At 38.5% G+C, this 22,185-nt stretch overlaps 1 protein-coding gene across 1 annotated transcript in view; it reads right to left on the bottom strand.

Annotated features, from left to right (window-relative positions):
• Arhgap18 (Rho GTPase activating protein 18) overlaps positions 1 to 22,185 on the bottom strand; it is a 165,510-nt gene that overhangs the window by 63,988 nt on the left and 79,337 nt on the right. The window contains exons 2-5 of the mRNA XM_008827816.2: positions 19,415 to 19,614; positions 17,982 to 18,217; positions 10,543 to 10,606; positions 4,911 to 5,089 (exon numbers count right to left, since the gene is read on the bottom strand). Of these exons, the coding sequence (XP_008826038.1) occupies positions 4,911 to 5,089; positions 10,543 to 10,606; positions 17,982 to 18,217; positions 19,415 to 19,614 (679 nt within the window). The remainder of the gene's footprint in view (positions 1 to 4,910; positions 5,090 to 10,542; positions 10,607 to 17,981; positions 18,218 to 19,414; positions 19,615 to 22,185) is intronic.

Raw genomic sequence — 22,185 nt, forward strand, 5'->3', positions numbered from 1 at the left:
GGCTCCCTAATGAACTGTGACCCTGTAAGCTGAATAAAGCGTTTCTTCCCCAAGTTGGTAGTGGTCAGAGTGTTTTGTCACAGCAATGGAGAAACAAACTAGGACATAAACAAACACAAATTAAGATACCTTTTGCCACCCTCTGTTGCATGTTTGCCTAGGAAAGCCTCGCCTGTCTTTCAGAGACTGACTCAACAACTAACTTTTCTGCTAAGTTTTGCCTGACTATGAACTCACATTTGTTTCTAAGTCCCTCAAGAGTAAGGAGATTAATTATATTTTATTCCACTGTTTGAGTGAACAACTTAAAAATCAAAAATGCCTTCATTTTCTTTAATTAGCTTCTATCCTTATAGCAACCTCAAGCCTTTCTTTTTTCAAAATATTTTATTTTTATTATTTTTATTTTATGTGCATGAGTGTATTGTCTCCATGTATGTAAGTGCACTCATGCTGTGCAATGTCCAAGAAGGTCAGAAGAAGGCATTGGATTCCCCTGGAACTGGAGTTATGGACAGTTGTTTTAGCCACCATATCGGTGCTGGGAATCAAACCCTGGTCCTCTGCAAAAGCAGAAAGTGCTCTTAACTTACAAGCCATCTCTCCAGCCCCCCAGGACTTTCGATCTTTTGTGATAAAGACTGTCTTTGTGAATACTTTTTCTCCTAAGGAGAGCCTGGGAATGTGGACCATTGCTTTATGCTAATTTTTGCAAACTCCTTTACTTTTCCCACTAGGTACTGAAAACGGATGCTTCAACTTTTATGAGAAAGCCTAGAAACAGCCAGATGTTTACATTAAGGGACCAGTTGAATAAATTATGATATAGCCTTACAATGGATACAGTGTATCTATAAAAAGATACGGAAAGTGTGTCTCTACATTATCGTGTAAAGAGCTCCAGAAGATACTAGGAAGACAAAATAAAATAAAGGAGAAGAAATGTGTGTATAGTGGACTAACATTTATATAGAAACATATAGATAATCTGTAACATTAATATAAGAGGGTTTGGAAGCTAGAGGCATGGCTCAATGGTTAAGAGCACTGAGTGTTTTTGCAAAGGACCTAAATTCAATTCCCAGCACCCACATGGCAGCTAACAACAGTCCATAACTCCATTTCCAAGGGATCTGACACCATCTTCTGACATCCATGGGCATTGCACACATAGGTGCACTTACATGCATGCAGGCAAAATACAGATACACATAAAATAAAAATAAATAATTTTAAAAATAAAGCTTACATAAAAGGAGAAATTGAATAGGATAGTCAGTCAAGGATAAAAACTAAATTTAGGGAGCTAGAGAGATGACTCAGAAGTTAAAAGCATTGGCTGTTCTTGTAGAGGACCCCCGTTCAATTCCCAGCATGCACATGGTGGCTGACAACCATCTGCAACTCTGGTTTCAGGGAATCCAATGCCCTCTTCTGACTTCTGTGGGCACTGCATGACATGGGTGCACCTACACACATGTAGACAATATACTCATATAAAGTAAAAATAATAAACAAATAATAATAATAAAACTAAATGTAATAAACTTCATTTTTATATTTGGCTTTTGAGTCATATAAATATTTTATACTTTTACAGAGAAATACTACATGTCAAAAAAGCAACCTGAAGCTTAGGAGTTTTATTTTATTAAGTCCCTTTTGGATATATCCCAAGGACACAAACAGCTGAAGAAAACCTAGCTTCAATCACTTTGAGGTGTTCATATTGGACATGGTCAGCACTGTTAATTCTAAGAATCCCATGCATTAATGTAGGAGAAAAACAAGTGTGTTTGTGACATTCAAAGCACATCATCTGCCCTTTCCTAAGAACTAGGAGTCTCAGGCAAAGAAGAAAGGTAAAAATTTACCTCATCCCCAGATTAGGCTCCAAAGTGACAGTCAACCCAGAGAACTAAAAACTTCTAGTGTCCTGATCACAGACACAAATGTCCACTTCTACTAAATGGAACTATGAATTTTTAAAAGTCAATTAATTTTTATTTCATGTGTATGAGTATTTTGCTTGAATGCATTTAAGTGCACTCATGTCGTGCAATGCCCACAGAGGCCAGAAAAGAGCACTGGATCCCCTGTAACTGGAATTACGGACAGCTGTTACCTGCCAAAAGGGTGTTGGGACCGAACCCGGGTTCTCTGCAAGAGCAGCCAGTGCTCTTAAATGCTGAGCTATCTCTCCAGCCCCAGGGAATGGAGACTGTTACAGAAAGAGACAATTTTCAGTCTTGGGAGAAAATATACTAGATAAACCTGGGGAATTTTTTCTATGGTATCATTAAATATGTATGGATCCATGAAGCAAGATGCCTTATTTATAAAAACAAACACAGGTGTTAACTGGTCACTGATGAAAGATGTTAAGGAAGAAAAAATTAAAGAATTGGAAGCATATAAATGGGAAAAATTATTATTTTGATAATGTTTTTCTTAAAAAGCATACAGGTTAAAAAATTAAAAAGAAGAAAATATTAGACTATTATCCTTTGGGAACTATTAATAAATTAATGGAGGCAGGTACAGCTGTAACTAGGACAGAAAAGAAAGACATTCAGATATTATCTCCTATAGAGAACACATGATCACACATTTAAAGTATCTTTCCAAAAAAAAAAATAATAAAACAAATCTGTTAAACCCAAAGCCAACTAGTTTATAAATAAATAGAAGATGTTAAACAACAGTACAGAACAGAACTAATCAGAGGGAGAGATTTAGTAGTAACAAGGTTTCTTCAACAAACTTGGAAGGACAGGGCTAGGGAAACAGCGCAGCAGTTAAAGCACTTGCTACATAAGTAAGAGGACCAAAGTTTGGAACCTCAGACTCCAAGTAACCAGGTTGGTATGGCAGCTTGCCTGTAATTCCAGCCTCAGAAGGCAGAGACAGGGGATTCCCCAGAGGAAGCTGGTTAAGGACATTAGCCATAACAGCAAGATCTGAGTTTGAATAAAAGACCCTGCAGCAATAAATAAGGTGAAAAAGACTGAAGAAGATTCCTGACCTCAACCACAAGTTTCCACATGCAGACATACAGACACAGACACAGACACACACACACACACACACACAACTCTCTCTCTCGCATGCCTACATAAATGTGAGCATACATACAAACCACACACATACACAAAAAAGAGAAATAATTTAATTAATTAATTAACTTGGAAGGAGGGACAGAATGACAAAGGACAGAGAAAATGGAAAGCAATAAAATAAGGGAGTGAGTCAAGGTAAAAGGGAAAGAAGAGAAAAGAGAGAAATGGAGGAGCAGGGAAAGTGAGGGAAGATGGAGAGTCTAATGTCAGGTCAGCCAAATTCAATATATGGACTTCATTTGGAGCTTGACTCTAATGAAACTTGTGATAACAATTTGAAATTTGAATACTAAGTATTTTACATTAAAAAGTGCTAAGATTTTTTAAATGTTATCATTTAATAATGATAACATGGGCACGTGGTTTTTAAATCACTTATTTTTTAGCAACATAAATATTTACATCTTATAACCAATATTCAGAAATATACTCCAAAATAATACAGGAGAGAGAACTGGATGGGGTTGTGGATAGGTCAGGATTGGGATGGGCTACTGAATGTGAAGGTTGTTAGAAGTGTTTAGCTTTTGCATATGTGAAATTTTAAATAAACAAATGCATCAAAAACACAAGATCTTCAGCAGAATAATAACACTGGGCACAGAAGGCTTGGTTCTTAAATACCATTTGTTGCTACAAGAAACCAGTTCCTTTAAGACAGAACAGCTTTCAAGTCTAAGAGGGAGAAAATTACAAGTCGAGCTTGGAACATCTTGTGCTAGAAAATGAAGAAGTAAAAGTGTGATGAGGGCACAGAAGGCAGCTGAAGGGGCTCCCACTGTGCAGGGTTGGGTCACTCCGAACATCAAGGAGGAATGATAGTTATTTTTAAAACACCAATGAAAAAAGTCAATCTGTAGTGATAGTCAAAACTGAAAAGAGAATAAAAGAGAAATTGATTAATATGCAATATTGCCAATGAATTAATGTGAAAGGGAAAGTACAATTAGAAAATCACTGTTTCTCCAACACCAGCTTAATTATTACTTCAGACAAAGATAAGCTGGATATGAGAATACTGTATAGTAAGTTATAAAATAGAATATCCACCCATTTCAGAATGATATCTGGTATAAACTGAACATAAGAAAAGTACTTTACAGCAAGGAGAACAAGTATGCTGCCTTAGCCAAGTCAGTGACAGGCACACTTGGGATCAGCTCCTATCATCAACAACCTTGTCATGTTCCTGGTCTAGGAGACAAAAGACCATCACCATCACCAATAGTGGCCATGTGACAGCCTGCACCTCTTCAGAGGCATAAACATCATCTAGGTAGTATAGGTTTACTGTTTAACTTGAACCTAATGATGAGGAAATGATTAGACAAAATTTAAAAACCAATCTGAACTCTTAAAAGCAATAAAGAAAATAAACAGAAATCTCAATTGAAGGAAGCCAGAAAGACAGGACAACTAATGTTCCTTGTTCTAATATCAGAAAGATGTGAAAGATACCATGGAGGAAAATCTTGGGACAATTGTAGATGTTTTCCTATGATTGCCTGTTAAATGTAACTATCACTTTAGTATATAATTTCTCATCTTGTAACTGTGTTTTGCTCGTCTTTGAAATCTCAAAGTGATTGTGTATCTATTAGAACAACATATATACACGTAGACCAATGCAGAATGAAAGGTTAGAAAGGATTAGTAACTGTCTACTTGAGTACTAAAGGCCGTGGGACACTTGCTAGGTCACACTTTCAACGTCTCCGTGGGTTCTAAATTTTAAAAATAAAAAGCTGATTCAAAAAGACAATCTGTTATGGCTGAGGATGTACTACATACAGGTAATGAGGCATCATTCCTTCTGCTTCTCTGGGTCTTATCCTTGAAGCTTTCTTTCTGATTGACTGCTTGCTCAGCAAATGACACTTCCAGGTTGATGTCTGTTTCAGAGGCGGGTGTGTCCTCAGGCACACTTGGGATCAGCTCCTTAGCATCAACAACCTTGCCATGTGCCTGGTCTAGGAGACAAAAGACCCAATTGGACTGCATGCTTTTTATTTAAAAGTCTCCTAATGCATTAACAACATTAAAAATGTGGTAAGAGTGCTATTTTCCTCTAGGCAACAATTTATAGTTATTTAAATAATAAAAAGTTTACTCAGAGCCAGGTGTGGTGGCACTCGCCTTTAATCCCAGCATTTGGGAGGCAGAGGCAGGCGGATCTTTGTGAGTTCGAGGCCAGTCTGGTCTACATAGTGAGTTCCAGGACAGCTGTGGCTACAAGGAGACCCTGTCTCAAAAAGACAAAAAAAAAAAAATTTTACTCAAGGAATTCTACCAATGGTTCAAGAGAAAACAGCTGAGAGATGGTAGTGATTAGTATACATGGTTCAACTGCGGAATCTTTGTAGCCACAGTTTTCAAAATCATGCTGGAAGACATCAAACTCTTGATGATAAGTCTCATTAAATTTAGTAGATGCAATTGTTTTATTCTTCACTGAGGAATCAAAGCAAAAGAAGAGTGAGAGGTGAGCTTTGCTGTAAAGCTTTCCATTAACTTCCCCAGAGTGGACCAGAGCCTGGTCCACACCCTGAATTTCTGATCTGGAATGTTACCTATGTGCCATGGTAAAAATTCCAAAGCAAAAGCTAATGCCAAAAACTTATCACTATGGGAGTCAGGTCTGGAGGGAACTGGTACCAGAACCAACAGGTTTTGCACCTGATTCTACCAAAAAGCATACAAGCTCCTTCCACTAGCAACAAATAAGCAGCAGATATTTGCATCAGCATTTCAGAACTTTGCTCTTAATCCTCTAGGAAAAATTAACATTCAGTAATTTCTTTGATGAAAACAACAACTTTAGTGTTGAAGAAAACACTTCTAAATTTCCTGATAAATTTTTGGCTGTGGCACAACTTACTTTAGAAAAATCCTAGCATGGAGACTAGAGTTACTTTTCATTGTAGACCTTTGATTCATAGTAAGAAGCTGTGAATTAAAAAATAAAATGACAGCCCAGCATATTGGCATATGCCTTGGGAGGTGGAGGTAGGGGAATCAGGAGTTCAAGGTCATTCTCAACTATATAATGAGTTTGAGGATGCCATAGGTTATATGAGAACTTGTCTCCAAAAATAAATAAAGCGGACTGGTGAAATAGCTCAAAGGGTAAAGGTGCACAAGCTTCACAACCTGAGTTTTACTCTGGATCCCACAGTAGAAAGAGGGAACCAACTCCCAAAAGTTGTTCCCTGACCTCCACAAGTGCATCATGGTATATGCGTGTGCCCGAACACACATTACACATACAGACAATAATAATAAATTTAAGTAAATAAATCCTAAATAAACAAACCAACACCTGGGTATGGGGATATATGCCTTTTATTCAAATAGTGAGTTATTTGCTTGCCTGGGTTATATGGAATCTTGTATCAAATAATAACAGACAAAACAAGACAACAAAACCCACAATTCATTAACATGCTACCTGATAGCATTTGCATATCGTGAAATAAGAAAATGGTAGAAGATAAAATTAATTTAAAAACTTAATGAGTACATGTCACATAGAGTTTATTAAAATCTACTACTCCAAACAGTATGCTCGTCATGATTTAATATAAAATTATAAAAACTGTGTTTCAATCAAAATAAAATTAAGAAGTAAATAGGAATCCAGTCTTATTCATTCCCATTACATAAGCAGTGAGGGCTTCTTAGCCATGTGGCCTGTGCAGCAATATGGGAAACTCAGCTCAGAAGGATCTTGTCCTTGTTTTAATGCTCTGCCAAATGGAAACCTGTAAGAAGCCTAGATTTTCAGTGCATGCTGGCCCAGCAGGTTCGCGTGCAATCTCTCAGTTAAGTGAGCAAACATTTACTGGAGTCAATCTCCAAAATAAGAATAAAATTAAAACCTCATGGGTGGCAGGTCTTCCACCATCTATGTTATATTTGTGTTCTTCAACAGTGCTTTAATTTTTAAATCGAACACTTCATAACTTTTATGATTAATTTTAAAAGTATTATCATAAATGTCAAAGCAAAATTTAAATTTTATTTCCCCATTACTTTATGCTGTTATATGTTTTGCTGTGAATACATTATTGGTTTCCTAGGAAACCACTCGAGGAGAAAAAAAAATGATGAGCCGTTTTCTTCAATTAGAAGCTACCTTTCGTCAGCTGGATATTTGTGGACAAGAATTTAAATATGATTCTCTTCGGTGCCTCCGCATTAGTATTCCAATAATTGGCCCCCATGCATACCCAAATAAATCACTATGCTGAATTCAAAACTGAACAATTTAGAACACATCTAAAACATACAAATTTTCTCCAGAAGACATGGTAACAGCAACAAAATATGATATGTAAAAACCTCAGCTCAAATGTGACATCAAGTTAAGGCAAGTAGTATGGAAAATAATTGCAATGGTGTGTGGAGATCATTGTTAGGAAATGAATGGTAAATGGCCTAAGAAAGAAAGATGAACCATTATTCTCCAGCAGAAAAATTAGAGGAAAATACTGTGGTAAACCTTCTTGCCTGTTAAGTCCTCAAGTGTAGTATAATTTCTTTAACCTATTGTTCTTTGTTGGGGGGTGGTATACATAACATGTTTTTCATATGAAAGCACTTAAAGATGTGTGCCCATGTGTGTGGAAACCAGAGTTGTCTTACCTCAGGCACTGTTGACCATTCTCTTGAGACAAAGCTTCTCGTTAGCATGGCACTCACCAAGCAGTCTAGGCTGGCTGGCCAGGAAAGCCCAGGATCTGCCTGCCTCTGCTTCCCCAAGGCTGGGATTAGAAGCACATGTGTGCCTGGCTGTTTTATATGGTTTCTGGGGATTAAACTCAGGTTCTCATGCTTATGAGGTAAGTATTTTACCTGCAAGTACTTTACCAACTAAGCCACCTCCCTAGCCCTTTCCTTTGGTTTTGAAGTGGACAATAGTTCTAGGTTATATCTTTACAAATCTCCCCAAACTTTTTCAGCTGTCCAAAATATTCAGAAATACCTTTATTTTAAAAATATTTTTCTGGGGCTGGAGAGATGACTCAGCGGTTAAGAGCACTGACTGCTCTTGCAGAGGATCAGGGTTTGATTCCCAGAACCCACGTGGTGGCTACAAACTGTCCTTGACTCCAGTTCCAGGGGAATCTGATGCCCTCTTCTGACCTCTGCAGCATTGCATGACATGGGTGCACTCACATACATGCAGGCAATATACTCATACACATAAAATTTAAAAAATAATAAATATAAAAAAAGTTTATTTCATAAAGCGCAAAAGAAAAATATATAAATTACCATAAAATTTTTTAATTGTTCATATATTAATATTTCTAAATAAATATGTTAAATACTGGGTCTTTTATAGAGTTATATTATTTGATAATATATAAGATGGATAAATGTGAAATGTGACAATATTTGCAATATTCAACATTTATAACTTTTTAAATTTGAAGTAGGTTGTTTTACATATATGAGCATTATGCCTGTATATATGTAAGTGCACTGGTGTCATGCAATGCCCACAGAGGTCAGAAGATGGTTTTTGATCCCCTGGAACTGGAGTTTCAAATGGTTGTTAGCCTGCCATGTGGATGCTGGCAATCAAATGCAGATCCTCTGGAAGAACAGCAAGTGTTTTTAACCACTGAGCCATCTCTCCAGCCCCAAGTAAGTAGTTCTGAATGAAATAAAAACCCAAGGATCGAGAGAACATTCAGTTTAGGAGTGTTTGGATTTTAATCAGAAGCAGCTTCACTTTGCAACCCTAGAAAATGTGTCCATGCATATCTTTCTGAACTTTCCAATGTGCTCAAAACACTTCTTGATAAGCAAAAGAGCAGGGCATTTCCCAGACAGCTGTAGCAGCAGCTACCCAGTCAGTGACTTGGATGGCTATCCACAGTCTCTTGTTATTCTAATTGGTAAGTCCTTTTCCACTGCTTAGGATTCCAGCTAAAGCAGATGTAAATCAGGCCACAAGTGTATCACATCTCCTTTGCCTGCTGCAGTCTCGGCCAGAAAGTGATCATATAATGGACTTGTCTTCCAGAACCTTTGTTGATATAGTCTACATTATGATCTTTGGCAAGGGAGGAAAACATGGAGAAGGGACAATGCTGGCCTCCGTATCTGTTAAACAACCACAGTCACTCTTCCTCAAAACCCAAAGCATATTGACATTGGCACAAAAGATTCATCTGTATCTCTGAGGACCCAGCTCTCCAGCAGGCCAGCCTGCTTGTCATTTCAGTGTCTGGTGGCACACAGACAGTAATTCATTCTGATACAACACATGTAGCTACAGAAACCTTCATAGTACTTTTACAGATATGTGTGTGTATATGTTTTTGTGTGTACTCAGACACATGCATTATAAATATACATATATGTATTGTATATGGTTTATCTTTTGAAAGCTTAAAAGTGAGGATATAGGAGGTTAATAATACTGGGAATATTATGGAAAAAATAAAGATGATTGATGCTGTAATATTGTAAAACATCCCATATAATCTTGTGCTAGTGTGTGTGAGTTCTATAGAAAGGTTGGGAATGCTTCCCAGGCCTCCACAGTTTACTGATACCCCCCACCCAAATACATCAAAGCCAAGACAGCACTACATTGGCACAGATGCTTCAGATGCTGAGATTTAAGAACAGAAACACACAGTTCATCTACGTTAATATTTGCTAAATAACAAGAAGGCTATATTTTTAAGCTTAAATCTAGGACCTATATTTAGAACATTCACCCCTCTTTTTCTTTAAATAATATTTTTATTGATTGAGATTGGTCATAGTCAGACCCCCTCCTCCACCATCTAGTACAGCTATAAACTTTTCTTGATGATTAATAGAATCTTGGTATTCGTTTTCTTTTAGAACACTGAATTTCTAACTCATTTCTGAAATAACCAATATTTAAAGAAAAAATACATGAAAGGGTGAATTAGAATCAATTGCAAAAACAATCTAAGAGTTTTATTTTAAGTTTCTCTGAAATTTCTAGAATAAATACACTTATGAATTGGGAGTTGTGATTTACAAACAAGGTACTAACTCCACATCCTAGATGCATGACCTTGAGAAAGTAGCTTCCCATCTTTAAAGCTCAGTTCTCGCATGTGTAAAATGGGTTGAAAATAGCACCTACGGTATAGAGTTCTTCACTGTACTGCATGAGTAAACATGTTTGCATACCACTTAGTACAGAATAGACATTTAGGAAGATATATGTGGATATTGGACTTGATGGTAATATACATAAAGACAATAAAAGTCCAACTCTGTGCAGAAACATGTAATTATCCTCACTGGAATTTACATTAGTATTTTAAAAGAAGTTCTTTAGTAGTATTGAAGGTGAATATTTGAAAGTTGTAACTGTTTATCACTCTAATTAAAGGGGGAAAAGAACAAGAGCACAGGTTGAACATACCGTCTTCTCCTTGGTGTTTGTTTTCGTTTGTTCTGACTGACTGCAATTCTGAGCCATCTGGAGACTAAAAACAGAAAAGGAGTCACTTTTTCATCTCCAACTCACAACCCTAGAAAATGGTATTGTAAATCATTCCATTATAACCTTCAGAGTATAAGAAATGTGCTCAGACTTATACAAGTCACAGTGAGGCCAAAAGCACCATGGTTATAATCAACAGATAATCACCCAACAAGTATGCAATTACCCACAACAGTGAGGAACACACTAAGCACAACGGGGAGTGTGAAAGATGCCCTGAGTGTCCCTGTCATCAAAAACATCACTATCTAGCTGAGGGAGAAAGTTAAAAAGGTGGCAATAGCCATCAAGTGGTAAGTGGATAAATGTTATCTACCAACATGATCACATCATCTTTACCAGTAAAAAGAAAGGAAGCTCTGATACAAGCTTTGACATGAAGCTTGAAAATTTTATGATACACAAAAGAAACCAGTCACAGCAGGCCACGTGCTTTATGGCTCAATTTCTATGAAGTGTCCAGAACAGGCAAATTAGAGAGACGAGAAAATTAGTGTTTTCCTAAGACTAGGGTTGTGGGAACTGCAGATGAGTATGAGCTTCTTGGAGGATGATGAAAATGCATTACAATGGATTGTGATGATGGTAGAAATATTATACTCCTATATTATCATTGTCTTTTAAATTGCTACCTCTATTACCGTCTTTTATTTACCCCCCCTCCACCACCATAGAAACCCTCTTCCTCCAACAAACTGCCCTCTTACTTTCATGCTTTTTGTGTGTTTTTTTTGGGGGGGGTAGCCTACTAAGTCTAATTAGTGCTGCTTCCATGAGCATGGGTGGGGAGTTAATTACTGGAGTATGGGCAAAGAGTCAGTGGCTATACCACTGAAGAAAATGACTTTGCATGTTTGTTGTTGTTGAGATAGTTTCTCATTCTATGGCTGAGGTCTACATCAAACTGGCAATCATTTCTACATTAAGTTTTCCACTTAAATTGGATAATTTCATGGTATTTGTGATGGTTTGAATGAGAAGCATCTCTCATAGCCTCAAATACTTGAACAGTTGGCCCATAGTCCCCAGTTGATAGTGCTGTTTGAGGAAAATCATGAAAACTTTAGGAGGCGCAACCTTGCTGTTGGAAGCACATCACTGGTGGCAGATTTTGATAGTTCACAGCCTTGTCCCACTTCCAGTTTGTTCTCTCTGCTTCCTGGGCATGCTTGAAGATGTGAGCTCTCAGATTTTCTACTCCAGCCACCATGCCTGCCTGCTGTCATGCCTTCCCGCTGTGATGGACTCTCTCCCTCTTAAGGTATAAGCCCAAATACACTCTTCCACCTATAAGTTGCCTTGATCATGGTGTTTTTCATAGCAACAGAAAACTTACTAATATAGCAGTTGGTACAGAGATTGGGTTATTGCTGTGAAGAATCTGATCGTGTTATTTTTTTAGAGGAACAGGGAAGACTTTGGAAGTTTAGACTAGAAAAGTGGTTGAATGCTCTGAGCAGAGCTTAATGGGCTATTCTAGTAGGAGCCTGGAAGACAGTAGTGCTGAGAGCAATGTAGTTCCAGAGGAAAGCAAGGACTTAAATAGCTACTAGGCTATAGGTTATTACTGTAATGGTTGGTAAAGGATCTGGCTGCCTTCTTCCCGAGGCCTAAGAACTTGCCTGAAGTTAAGTTTAAAAGTAATGAACTAATTATTTTGGTGGAGGAAATTTCAAAACAGCATAATGTTGGGTCTATAGCTTGGTTATTACTGATAAATTTTTTACAAGGATAAAATGGAAAAGAGCAAGTAGGGCAGAAAGAAATACAAAATGTATAGTTTGGAGAGAAAGAAACCACTAGGAAACTTAATGCTGCAACCAAGGTGTGTCCTATAAGAGAGGCTGTAATTGTAATTACAGGCCATTAAGGAAAGGCCTCCTGATCTTCACTTAAACAACAGAAAGAGTACCCTCATGGCAAGACCCAACCCAGCTAAACTTTCAACTTGTGAAAGAGAGCCTAAGGAGTTTTATGCTGTCAGAAAACTACAATATACAAAGGCTGCTGAAGGGGGCCAGGGTCCAACCCCAAACAGTGTCAGCCACCTGATTCTGGGTTTAGAGGCATGAAAGATGCAAAAGTGAAGAGGTCATCAGTTCTTCCTCCACTGTTTCAGAGAAGCATGGAGGCCAGGCAACATGTGGCAGGGGAGTCCTAGGAAGCCCAGGGAGGCCATTGCTTATAACTGTGAAAGTGAAGCCTGGGTTCCAGTGGAGTCCCAAAGATGTTGGAGATGTCAGAGCCCTGAGATACCTACCAAGGAGAGTTGCATACAGGGAGTGGAACTAGTCTGAGAGAGATATTTGTAGGCAACAAAGCTGCAGGGCTGAGCCATATAGGCCCTTTCAAACTAAAGCCCCAGACACTGGACAGGTAGCTCTTTAAAATATGGTGTTTGTCCTGCTGGGTTCCAGTTTTGATTTGGTCCAGTATTTCCTCATTATGTCCCCATTCCTCTCTTTCAGAATGGTAATCTATATTCTATGCCACTGTATGTTGGAAGGACGTAATTTCTTTTCTGATTTTACATGGGGTTATAATTAAGGGATTGTCTTGCATTTCAGAAGAGACTTTCAATATTGGACTTTTGATGTACTATGGGGACCAGGGAGTGTAATGTGGGGTTTGAATGAGAAGTGACCCACATAGGCTCAAGTATCTGAACATTTGGTATATGGTCTCCAGTTAGTAGCACTGTTTGGGGATGTTTATGGGAACTTTAGGAGGTGCAGCCTTGCTGAGGACAGGCTTTGGGAGCTCACAGCCATATCCCTTCCAACGTGCTCTCTCTGTTTCCTGTGTGTGCTTGAAGACGTTAGCTCCCATCTTCCTGCTCCAGCCACCATTACTGACTGCTGCCATGCCTCCCTGCCATGGAGGGCTCTTCCTCTAGAACCTTAAACCCAAATAAATTCTTTTTCTATAAGCTGCCTTGGTCATGGTGTTTGAACACAGTAACAGAAAAGTAACTAATATAGTATGTCAATTATAGTCAATAATGCTATTATAAGACAAAAAAGTATAAGCTAACACATTGGAAGTAAAACTAAATTTTTTAAAGATTTTTATTTTTTTTAATATGTATGAATGTTTTATTGACCTGTATGTATACCACATGGATGCCTGTACCCCTGGAGACTAGAAAAGGATGTGATATCCCCTGGAACAGATGATTGTGAAAGGCCATGTGGATGCAGAGAACAAAACCCAGGTATTCTGCGAGAGCAGCAAGTACTATTAACCACTGAGCCATCTCTCCAGTCCCTAAAATAAAAATTCTTTTTTAAAAATACTTTATTATTTTTATGTGCATGTGTGTATTGCCTGCATGCAGGTAAGTGCACCCGTATCATGCAATGCCCACGGAGGACAGAGAGGCTGTTGGAGCCCCTGGAACTGGAGTTACAGACAGTTGTTAGCTGCCATGTGGGTGCTAGAATTCGAACCCGGGTCTTCTGCAAGAACAGCCAGTGTTCTTAACCGCTGAGCCATCTCTCCAGCCCCTAAAATAGAAATTCTTAAAAATAAAAAGGCAATCAGCAGATGTGATGGCTCATGCCTAAAATCCCAAGTACTCTGAAGGCTGAGTCAGGAGGGCTGCCATGAATTTGAGATCAGTTTGGGCTATGTGGCGGGTTCAAGGCTAGGTTGGGTTACAGAGTTAGATCTTGTCTCAAAATTATTTAATTAATTAATAAGAAGCAATCATAAATGTGAGATGGCTCGGTGGGTAAAGTGGTTTCTGTGCAACCATGAAGACTTGAATTCAAAACCCAGCATTCGTATAAAAAGCTGGGCAGGGCAGCATTCATCTGGCAGAGATAGGCAGATCCTTGGAGCCATTCTAGCTAAATCAGTGAGCTCTGGATTCAGTGAGAGACCCTTTCTCAAGAAATAAGAGAACTGAGAAAGATACTCAATGTTTATCTCTGACCTCCATATACACACCTACATCAATACACACACAAAAATAACTTTTTTTAAAAAGTGAGATAAATTGAAACTAAATTGTCAAACTGATAAGCACTGAAATATTCAAAGTAATTATTTTTTTAAATATTTTTACTATTTTTATTTTATGTGTATAAGTGTATTGCCTACAAGTATGTACATGCACCAATGTGGTACAATGCCAACGGAGGTCAGAAGAGGGTTTCATATCTCCTGAAACTGGAGTTGTGGATGGTTGTTAGCTGCCATGTGGGTTCTGGGAATCGAACCCAGGTCCTCTACAAGAGCAGTCAGTGCTCTTAACTGCTCAGTCATCTCTCTAACCCAGGAATTCTTTAAAATATTTTCTTTATTATTTTTATTTTATGTTTATGAGTGTATTGCCAGCATGCATGTAAGTGCACTCATGTTGTGCAGTGCCCACAGAGGTCATAAGACAGTGCTGGATTCCCTTGAACTGGAGTTACAGATTGTTGTTAGCCACCATGTGGGTGCTGGGAATTGAACCTGGGTCCTCTGTAAGAGCAGCCAGTGCCATTAACCACTGAGTCATCTCTGCAGCCCCAGAATTCTTTTCTTTAGGTAAAAGGATTGGTGCTGTGACACCTGATAGCTGGGCCCTCCAGGAACTGATGAATGTGGGGAGCCTATGGCCAGAACTTCTTTCCAGGTAGAGTTCTGGAAGAGTCTCAGAGCTCAGGAAAGGAAGTTTGAGCCAATCATACAAAGGGGCCTGTTTGAATGAATGATTTTTAAATAAACATTTACTAGATTCTACCTCTATACTCAAAAAAGTGGCCTTTGTAGTTTCCTCACCACAAAATTAACCTCAAGCTGTTAGCCAAAAAAGATTCCCCTCCATCATCTGTAATTTTAAAAGCACTGGGCGGGGGTGGAGGGGGAGTTGGGGGTGGGTCTGTAGAGATGGCTCAGCAGTTAAGAGCACTAGCTGCTCTTCCAGAGGACCTTGATTTAGATCCCAGAACCCACACCCTGACTAACAACAGTCCATAACTCCAGTTCTAGGGGATCCAATGCCTTCTTCAGGCCTCTGTAGGCATTGCATGCAAGGGTACACTTACATATATACAAGTAAACACTCATACACATAAAAACGAAAATATTTAGAAATCATAAGGGCAGGTAGTCATATGACATTAATGTACAAGTTAAGAGACCCATAGTATCCAGGATACTGGACAGTAAATGCTAACTCACAGAAGTGGGTGAAAGCTACACCTTCATTGGCTGTAGGACAATATTCTCCTTCCCTCCGCCACAAGGCTGCAGAAGTCTGGCCTCCATGGCACAGTGAACACAGGCAGGGATTCTAATATTACATATGAATGAATATTTTGCAGTATGTGGTCAGAACTGTTTTCCTTAGCAACTGAAGATGGGCATGCAGATGGTATGCATTTCAGTATTAAATGTCCTAGAGTCAGGCTTCACAAGAAAGTACTGAAAATATAAGAGCCAAATACACACACACACACACACACACACACACACACACACTCCTAACAAGGATAGATGCTTGCGGGATGAGGGATGGAATACCAACTTCTAAAGAATGGTGGTGTTTCAATTAAAGGTACCCTGCATAAGCAAGAAAATTTGCTTGTGCTAGTTCTCTCTTTAAGAAACCACCAGATGATAAAATTCACTGATTATCTTGAATTCTAACCCAGGTGGGTCAGACATTCCAGGAATTTGCTGGAAAAATTTTTTTCCAGCACCAAGTAGCAACAGGAATCCCACATCATATAGTTTGCTAAGGTTCAGCTCTCAGTCCATTTCGGCTTTTCATTCCTCTGAGCTCCCTTGGAGGCAGAGGGGTAGTGCTGTTTAGTTATGAAGGTAATGCCACTCTATATATCCTTACCATTCATTTTTGAACAACTGGAAACCTACTTAAATCCTTTAGCACTAGTAGATGTTTCAAATAACCAAATAGCAAGTGCCTGGACCAATCTAGTGACCTTGGAATTCCTGTAAGTGGATTGAGTTTGATTCACAATTGGTCATGTAAGCAGAATAGTAATCTGCAATGAAAAAGGATTTTGCAGAAGAAGGAAATGTCTACAAAAAGTAGACAAAAAAATCTCTACATAACAAAAATTATGCCTTAAATATAAGCCCTTTCATTCCACTTTTTATGAAGAAGCGTAAAAATTTTATCGCCTTCACTTACAGTATAAATAGAATCTCATATTCAGAGGGCTTAATAGCAGAATCCTGTTTGGAAATGAAAATACAGCAGGAAAGAGAATGGTTAAAAGCATGTCATTTGGAGTCAGACAAATTTGGGTTTAGTATCTATGGGACATTGAGCAAGCTACTTAAAGTCCATGAGCCTCAGCCAAAGGATGGAAGTGATAACACCTCACTCATAAGACAGCTGTGGGGATTAAATGAGATAAAACAGGTAGGGCGGTTAGTGCAGGCAGTGTTTGGTAGCAGGCAGCAACTGCTACTGTTTGTGTTCTCATTACAATCATTGTTCAGGAATTCCTTTGTTACCCTCCCAGACATTTCATTGACTCTTCTAAGCCAGATCTGTCCTTTTAAGACCACACTTAGTTCAGTGACTTTTCCTTGTTAGTAGGCAAGCCTTTCTTCATGAAAGCAGGTGTGATGATTTCCATCCCATGAAAGCTCTTTATTTTCGAAAGAAAGAAAGAAAGAATGAATGAATGAATGAATGAATGAATGATAAGGAATTTATCAAATGGCCAGCACTGAATAACACTGTTCAGGGCCATGTGGGTCTAGTACTTCTATCTCTATCATCTCTTCATTCCCCAGTCTTCTGTTTCCATCGTACTCCAAGATCTTCCATGAACAAATCAACCATCTGGGGCAGTATTTACTCCAATCTGTAAGTCACATAAGGTACAGTGACAGACACAAAGAGGATATTGTTTCACATCTCCAGGTCTCCCTACTTCATAGCACAGCTGCCACCAGCTCCCTCACACTCTACTTCTACCCCTCCCTCAACGAGGGTAAAAATCAAGCATTTCTACAAGCAATAATCAATAAGGAAGACTCCCTACCTCCTGCTTTTCTATCAGAAGCAACTGGCAGTCAGGTTGTATGGAAGGCCTTCTCTGCCACTCTGTCATGCCCCTTGGTGTGAGAGACACATCTGTTGCTCCAAGGACCCTGTCTTCCCCAACACTGGATTATTACACTGATTTTTAACTTACTTAGGATTTACCCCATTGTTGTAATTTACAGAAGGACAAAGATCAAGAGCCTTGGTCCACTGCCAGCACAGAGCTTTGATACCAGGAACATAATAGGTGCTCATGAAGTTTGTAAGGATTTGAGTTAAACTGGATTGGTCCAGATGAATCTAAGCAATTAATCTTTTGCCTTCATATCAGAAAGGATCTTACTTTTTCTTTTGACTCTCTCTGTTGAGCAAATATGTCTCTGACGTCAGGAATGTGGTACTGTTTGTTTTTCTTCCTCAAGGTCTGGGAGACTGTTTCTACCCTTTTCTGAACAGCTGCTGCCTGTGTCCGGGTCAGTGTGGATAAAAACACCATGCTTTCTTGGGGGTCGTCAGCAGACTCTCCAAAGAGATTGGACAAACCAGCCTCTTTGAGCCATTCCTCTTCCAGTTCACCCTCTAAAATAATAGAAAAGAAAAATAAATGGTTTTGAAATCGCAAAATATAAGAGCATTCATAATTTTTAGACTATAAAAAACCCTTACTGGAACTCCTCTATTATAACCAAGCTACAGTGCTAAGAATCATTATCTGAAACTTGGACAACTGCCATCAACTCTGGCCACAGCGATATCAAATTTTGGGTCAATTTCATATATACTCAATTAAAAAATTTTAAATTACTTCACATGTAATTAACCTCTACAACTTCCCTGTAGATTAACTAGGGAGGATGATACTGCTCCCTTTCCAGAGACAAGCAAGCAATGAAAAGCTCACTTCACCATGAAGCAGTGAGGGAAGCTGGAGCGGAGGGTGTGCATCCAGGCAGAGTTCCTTGGCTTGAAGTTCACACTATCTCACTAATTTACAAAAAGGTTTCCTTTCTCCATTCCATGGAACGGATGAGGTGTATGACAAGTTAGTATTTTAAAAACAGAAATCTGGGCACTGGGAACTATGTAAAATCAAACGCCATTTTTCTAATTTTCCCTCAATTCAGTACATCAGATTATTTAAAATCATGAAATTTTACTATGAAATTTTAAAAGTCACACTATTTTCAACAAAAATACAGCTTACATAAAAACTAATCAGATAACCGAACAGATAATCGATTCAGAACACTGGAAGTAGGAATTAAACAGTGCACTTAAATACAGTGGGCCCTCCTCACCTGGAGGCTCTGCAACTGAGGATTCAACCAACCTTGGACTGAATGTATTATTAGAAAACAAATGTGTCTGGTCTGAACCAGCATGGGTGTGGACTATCTGTCTTTTTTTTCTTCTTCTTCTTCCTTTCTTGTTTAATCAGGGTCTCACTATGGAGCTCAAGCAGGTTTTGAACTTTTGATCCTCCTGCCTCAGCCTCCTTTGTATGCTGCCAGGCCTGGTTACGGATATTTTGTCACTCCCTAAACAGGCAGTGTAGACGATCTTAAAGATTAAATCGAAGCCCATGTAACGGCTTGGACGTAGCTATAGATTTTGCTCATACCACTTGCATCTGGTAGCCGCACCCCTACATCTGCCACAATCCAGCAATCTTCAAGTTCAAAGGCAGCCAGCAAGACCATTTAGGGCTCATTCCCTTCCCTTCTGTGCATTCATTTCCTACTAACACACACACAGCTTTATTCACTTAGTCATTACCACCAGGCTCTTTGACAACCACCACCTCTTGATCTTCTTGTCCGTTTTCACTAGACCTCTTGATATTTTCTACTTCCATCCAATAGTCCTCCATAGATAGTTCATCCAAGGAGTCCTGGGAGCTTGATCGATCAAATGGAGGCTTCTCTGTAACTTTGGTAGAGCTTTCCTGGTTCATGGTGTATTGGCCATATCTGCGACTATAAATTCAAAACCAACATGGTTCATTTCAGGACATGAGAAACTAGCACAATTTCCGAAATATCTCAGCAATGAGCTGAGGAATTTGGAAACTCCTTAAGTTCTCCTTAGTAAAACAAGGGAGATCATATCTTCAAAATGTTGATCTTTGGGGGCTACTCATAGCATATCTACAGAAGGAAGAGCTTCATGAGCTACAAAAACCAATGAGGAAGAAAAAGTAGCAACTTACCTTTCCATTTATATTCCACTTAAATTACTTCAGAGTCATTTAAATCTGTATTCAGAAAGTAAAAGGGTGAGTGAACCTTGATTGCTGGCTATTAATAAAATTAGGAATAAATTTTATATAGTATTTAATTTGTACCATTAATATTTATACATTAAATTCAATCAACTTATAGCCAACACCTGCAACTGCTATATAAAGTACTATTTCAGTTTCCATTTTATTTTTAATACTAAAATATAAACAGGATAATATATTAAATTTGTGTTAAAGTTGTCTGAAGAAAACGCTCTTCCCAAAACTTTTTACTTTTGAGAATTTCATGAGTGCTGTGTCTACATCAAGCTCACCGCTCCCTCCCTCCCTCCCTCCCACTCCTCCCATATCTCCCCACTCCCTTTCAATTTCTTGTCCTCTCTTTTATTAGTGTTACACACACGTATTTATAGATATACATATATACAATGCACTGAGGCCTTTCAGTGGTGCTCGTGTGTACATGTGTCTAGGGCTGATCACTTAGGACTGGATAACCTATCAGGGAGCTTGTCCCTAAAGAAAACTGATTCCCTATCCATTGATTGCGTATAGCTTGAAGAAAGCACGTTTAAAACTTATAAATGTACCTATGACTTAATGTAGCAATAATTTGTAAATGTGACTAAAAACTCATTTATTGGCAATTCTGAATTGCTTGGAATTGTTTCAAATATTTATTATTATTATTATTATTATTATTATTATTATTGTTATTATTATTGCAGGCTGGCCTCCAACTCACAGAGATCCACCTGCCTCTGCCTCCCAAGTGCTGGGATTAAAGGCGTGCACCACCATGCCAGGCTCAAACATTTATTTTATTGTGTATAAAGAAAAAGAGAAATTGAATGAGTTTTTTTTTAATCACATTTATTTATTTGTTGCATGGGAGGGTATATGCACCATGGCACATATGTGGAAGTCAGAACACAGCTTTGTGGGGGTCAGCTCTCTCCTTCTATCACGTGAGTCCCAGGGGTCCAGCTCAGGTCATTAGACGTGGCAGCAAGTGCTGTTAGTTGCTGACCACCTAATCAGTCTTTGAATGAGATTTTTATGGCTTCAATTAAACTATATTTTATTTGTATTCATATCCTACCCACTTCTAAAATTGAATTAAGGGAACTTATAAAAAACCCATATAAAGTAGAAATATTTTTTAAAATTTTACTATTATTTACAGATACATGAAAAACAGCACCTAATTACTTAAAAAAGGAAAGTTTTCATCTGTAATGCCCTTACTTTGTATACAAAATTTTAAGTACAATTTCAGTCGGGATAAAAATTGGTGAAAAAGGTTTTAATATCTTAATTTCAAATTGGTCTTTTGTCTCTCAAGAAGGACAACTATCAAGTAACACTTGCTAGACTGGTTTTATATCTTGTACATACTGAAAATAAAATAAAATAATTTAATAATGCATGAGGGACCATTCTTACACTTAATCCGGTCTTTCTCAGACTTACTTAAAATACGATTTTAACACTATATGAGGGAGAAGGTCACTAAACTCTGGTAAATTTCATCCAGTCATTTAATTCCAAATAGTTTTTTTAAGTCAAAGAACTTAATCACAAGTAAATGAAGTATACGTGAGCAGTTAGCTATAATATACTAATAGGCCAGTTTTATTCTCTTAAAGATAGGTCCCTAGGTCTTAAGTACTTTATTATTGCTGTTTGCAAGAGAATGAATAAAGGTTCACTAAAATCTCTCCCTGGAGTAAGGCACAGTAGTGCACAGCCCTGAAAGCTCAGCAGGCACAGAAGGATGGCAAATTAAAGGCCACCTTGGGCTATGAAGTGAGGATGCACTCCCCCCCCCAAAAAATCCCACTTCTGTTCCTGGTAGCAACCTTGAGGTGGTGACGGGTGGATTTTAGGACCAGAGCCAACAAGAGGAAATCTAGGCGTGTTTGTGAATCTCTTTACTCAAGTCTCCATTGTCCATTGTTGGCCTCCTCCATCCCTTAATTCAAGGGGTGCTTCCTCCCTTCTAGTCCCAGTCATCCTGTTTACGTCATTATGTAAGTCCCCAGGTCCCTTGACTGACCCCAGTTATCACTGTATAGCTGCTGTTTTCATTGTAGACTTTTGATCCTGATTTTTAAATTGTGAATGAAAAGTTAACCCTCTCAGAAATAGCTTCTTTTTCTTTTTCTTTTCTTTTTTTCAATTTCCAGCAGTTTAGCTTAGCCATGGCCCACTGCCCTAAATCAGCCCTGCTTCATCAGGATACTGAAGCCAATTTAGAGAAGGTCTGCCAGATTCATTTTTTGTTCATTTCATGTTCATTTTT

The sequence above is a fragment of the Nannospalax galili genome, unplaced genomic scaffold (assembly GCF_000622305.1).
Source record: "Nannospalax galili isolate Female #2095 unplaced genomic scaffold, S.galili_v1.0 scaffold53, whole genome shotgun sequence".
NCBI classification, from domain to species: Eukaryota; Metazoa; Chordata; class Mammalia; order Rodentia; family Spalacidae; genus Nannospalax; species Nannospalax galili.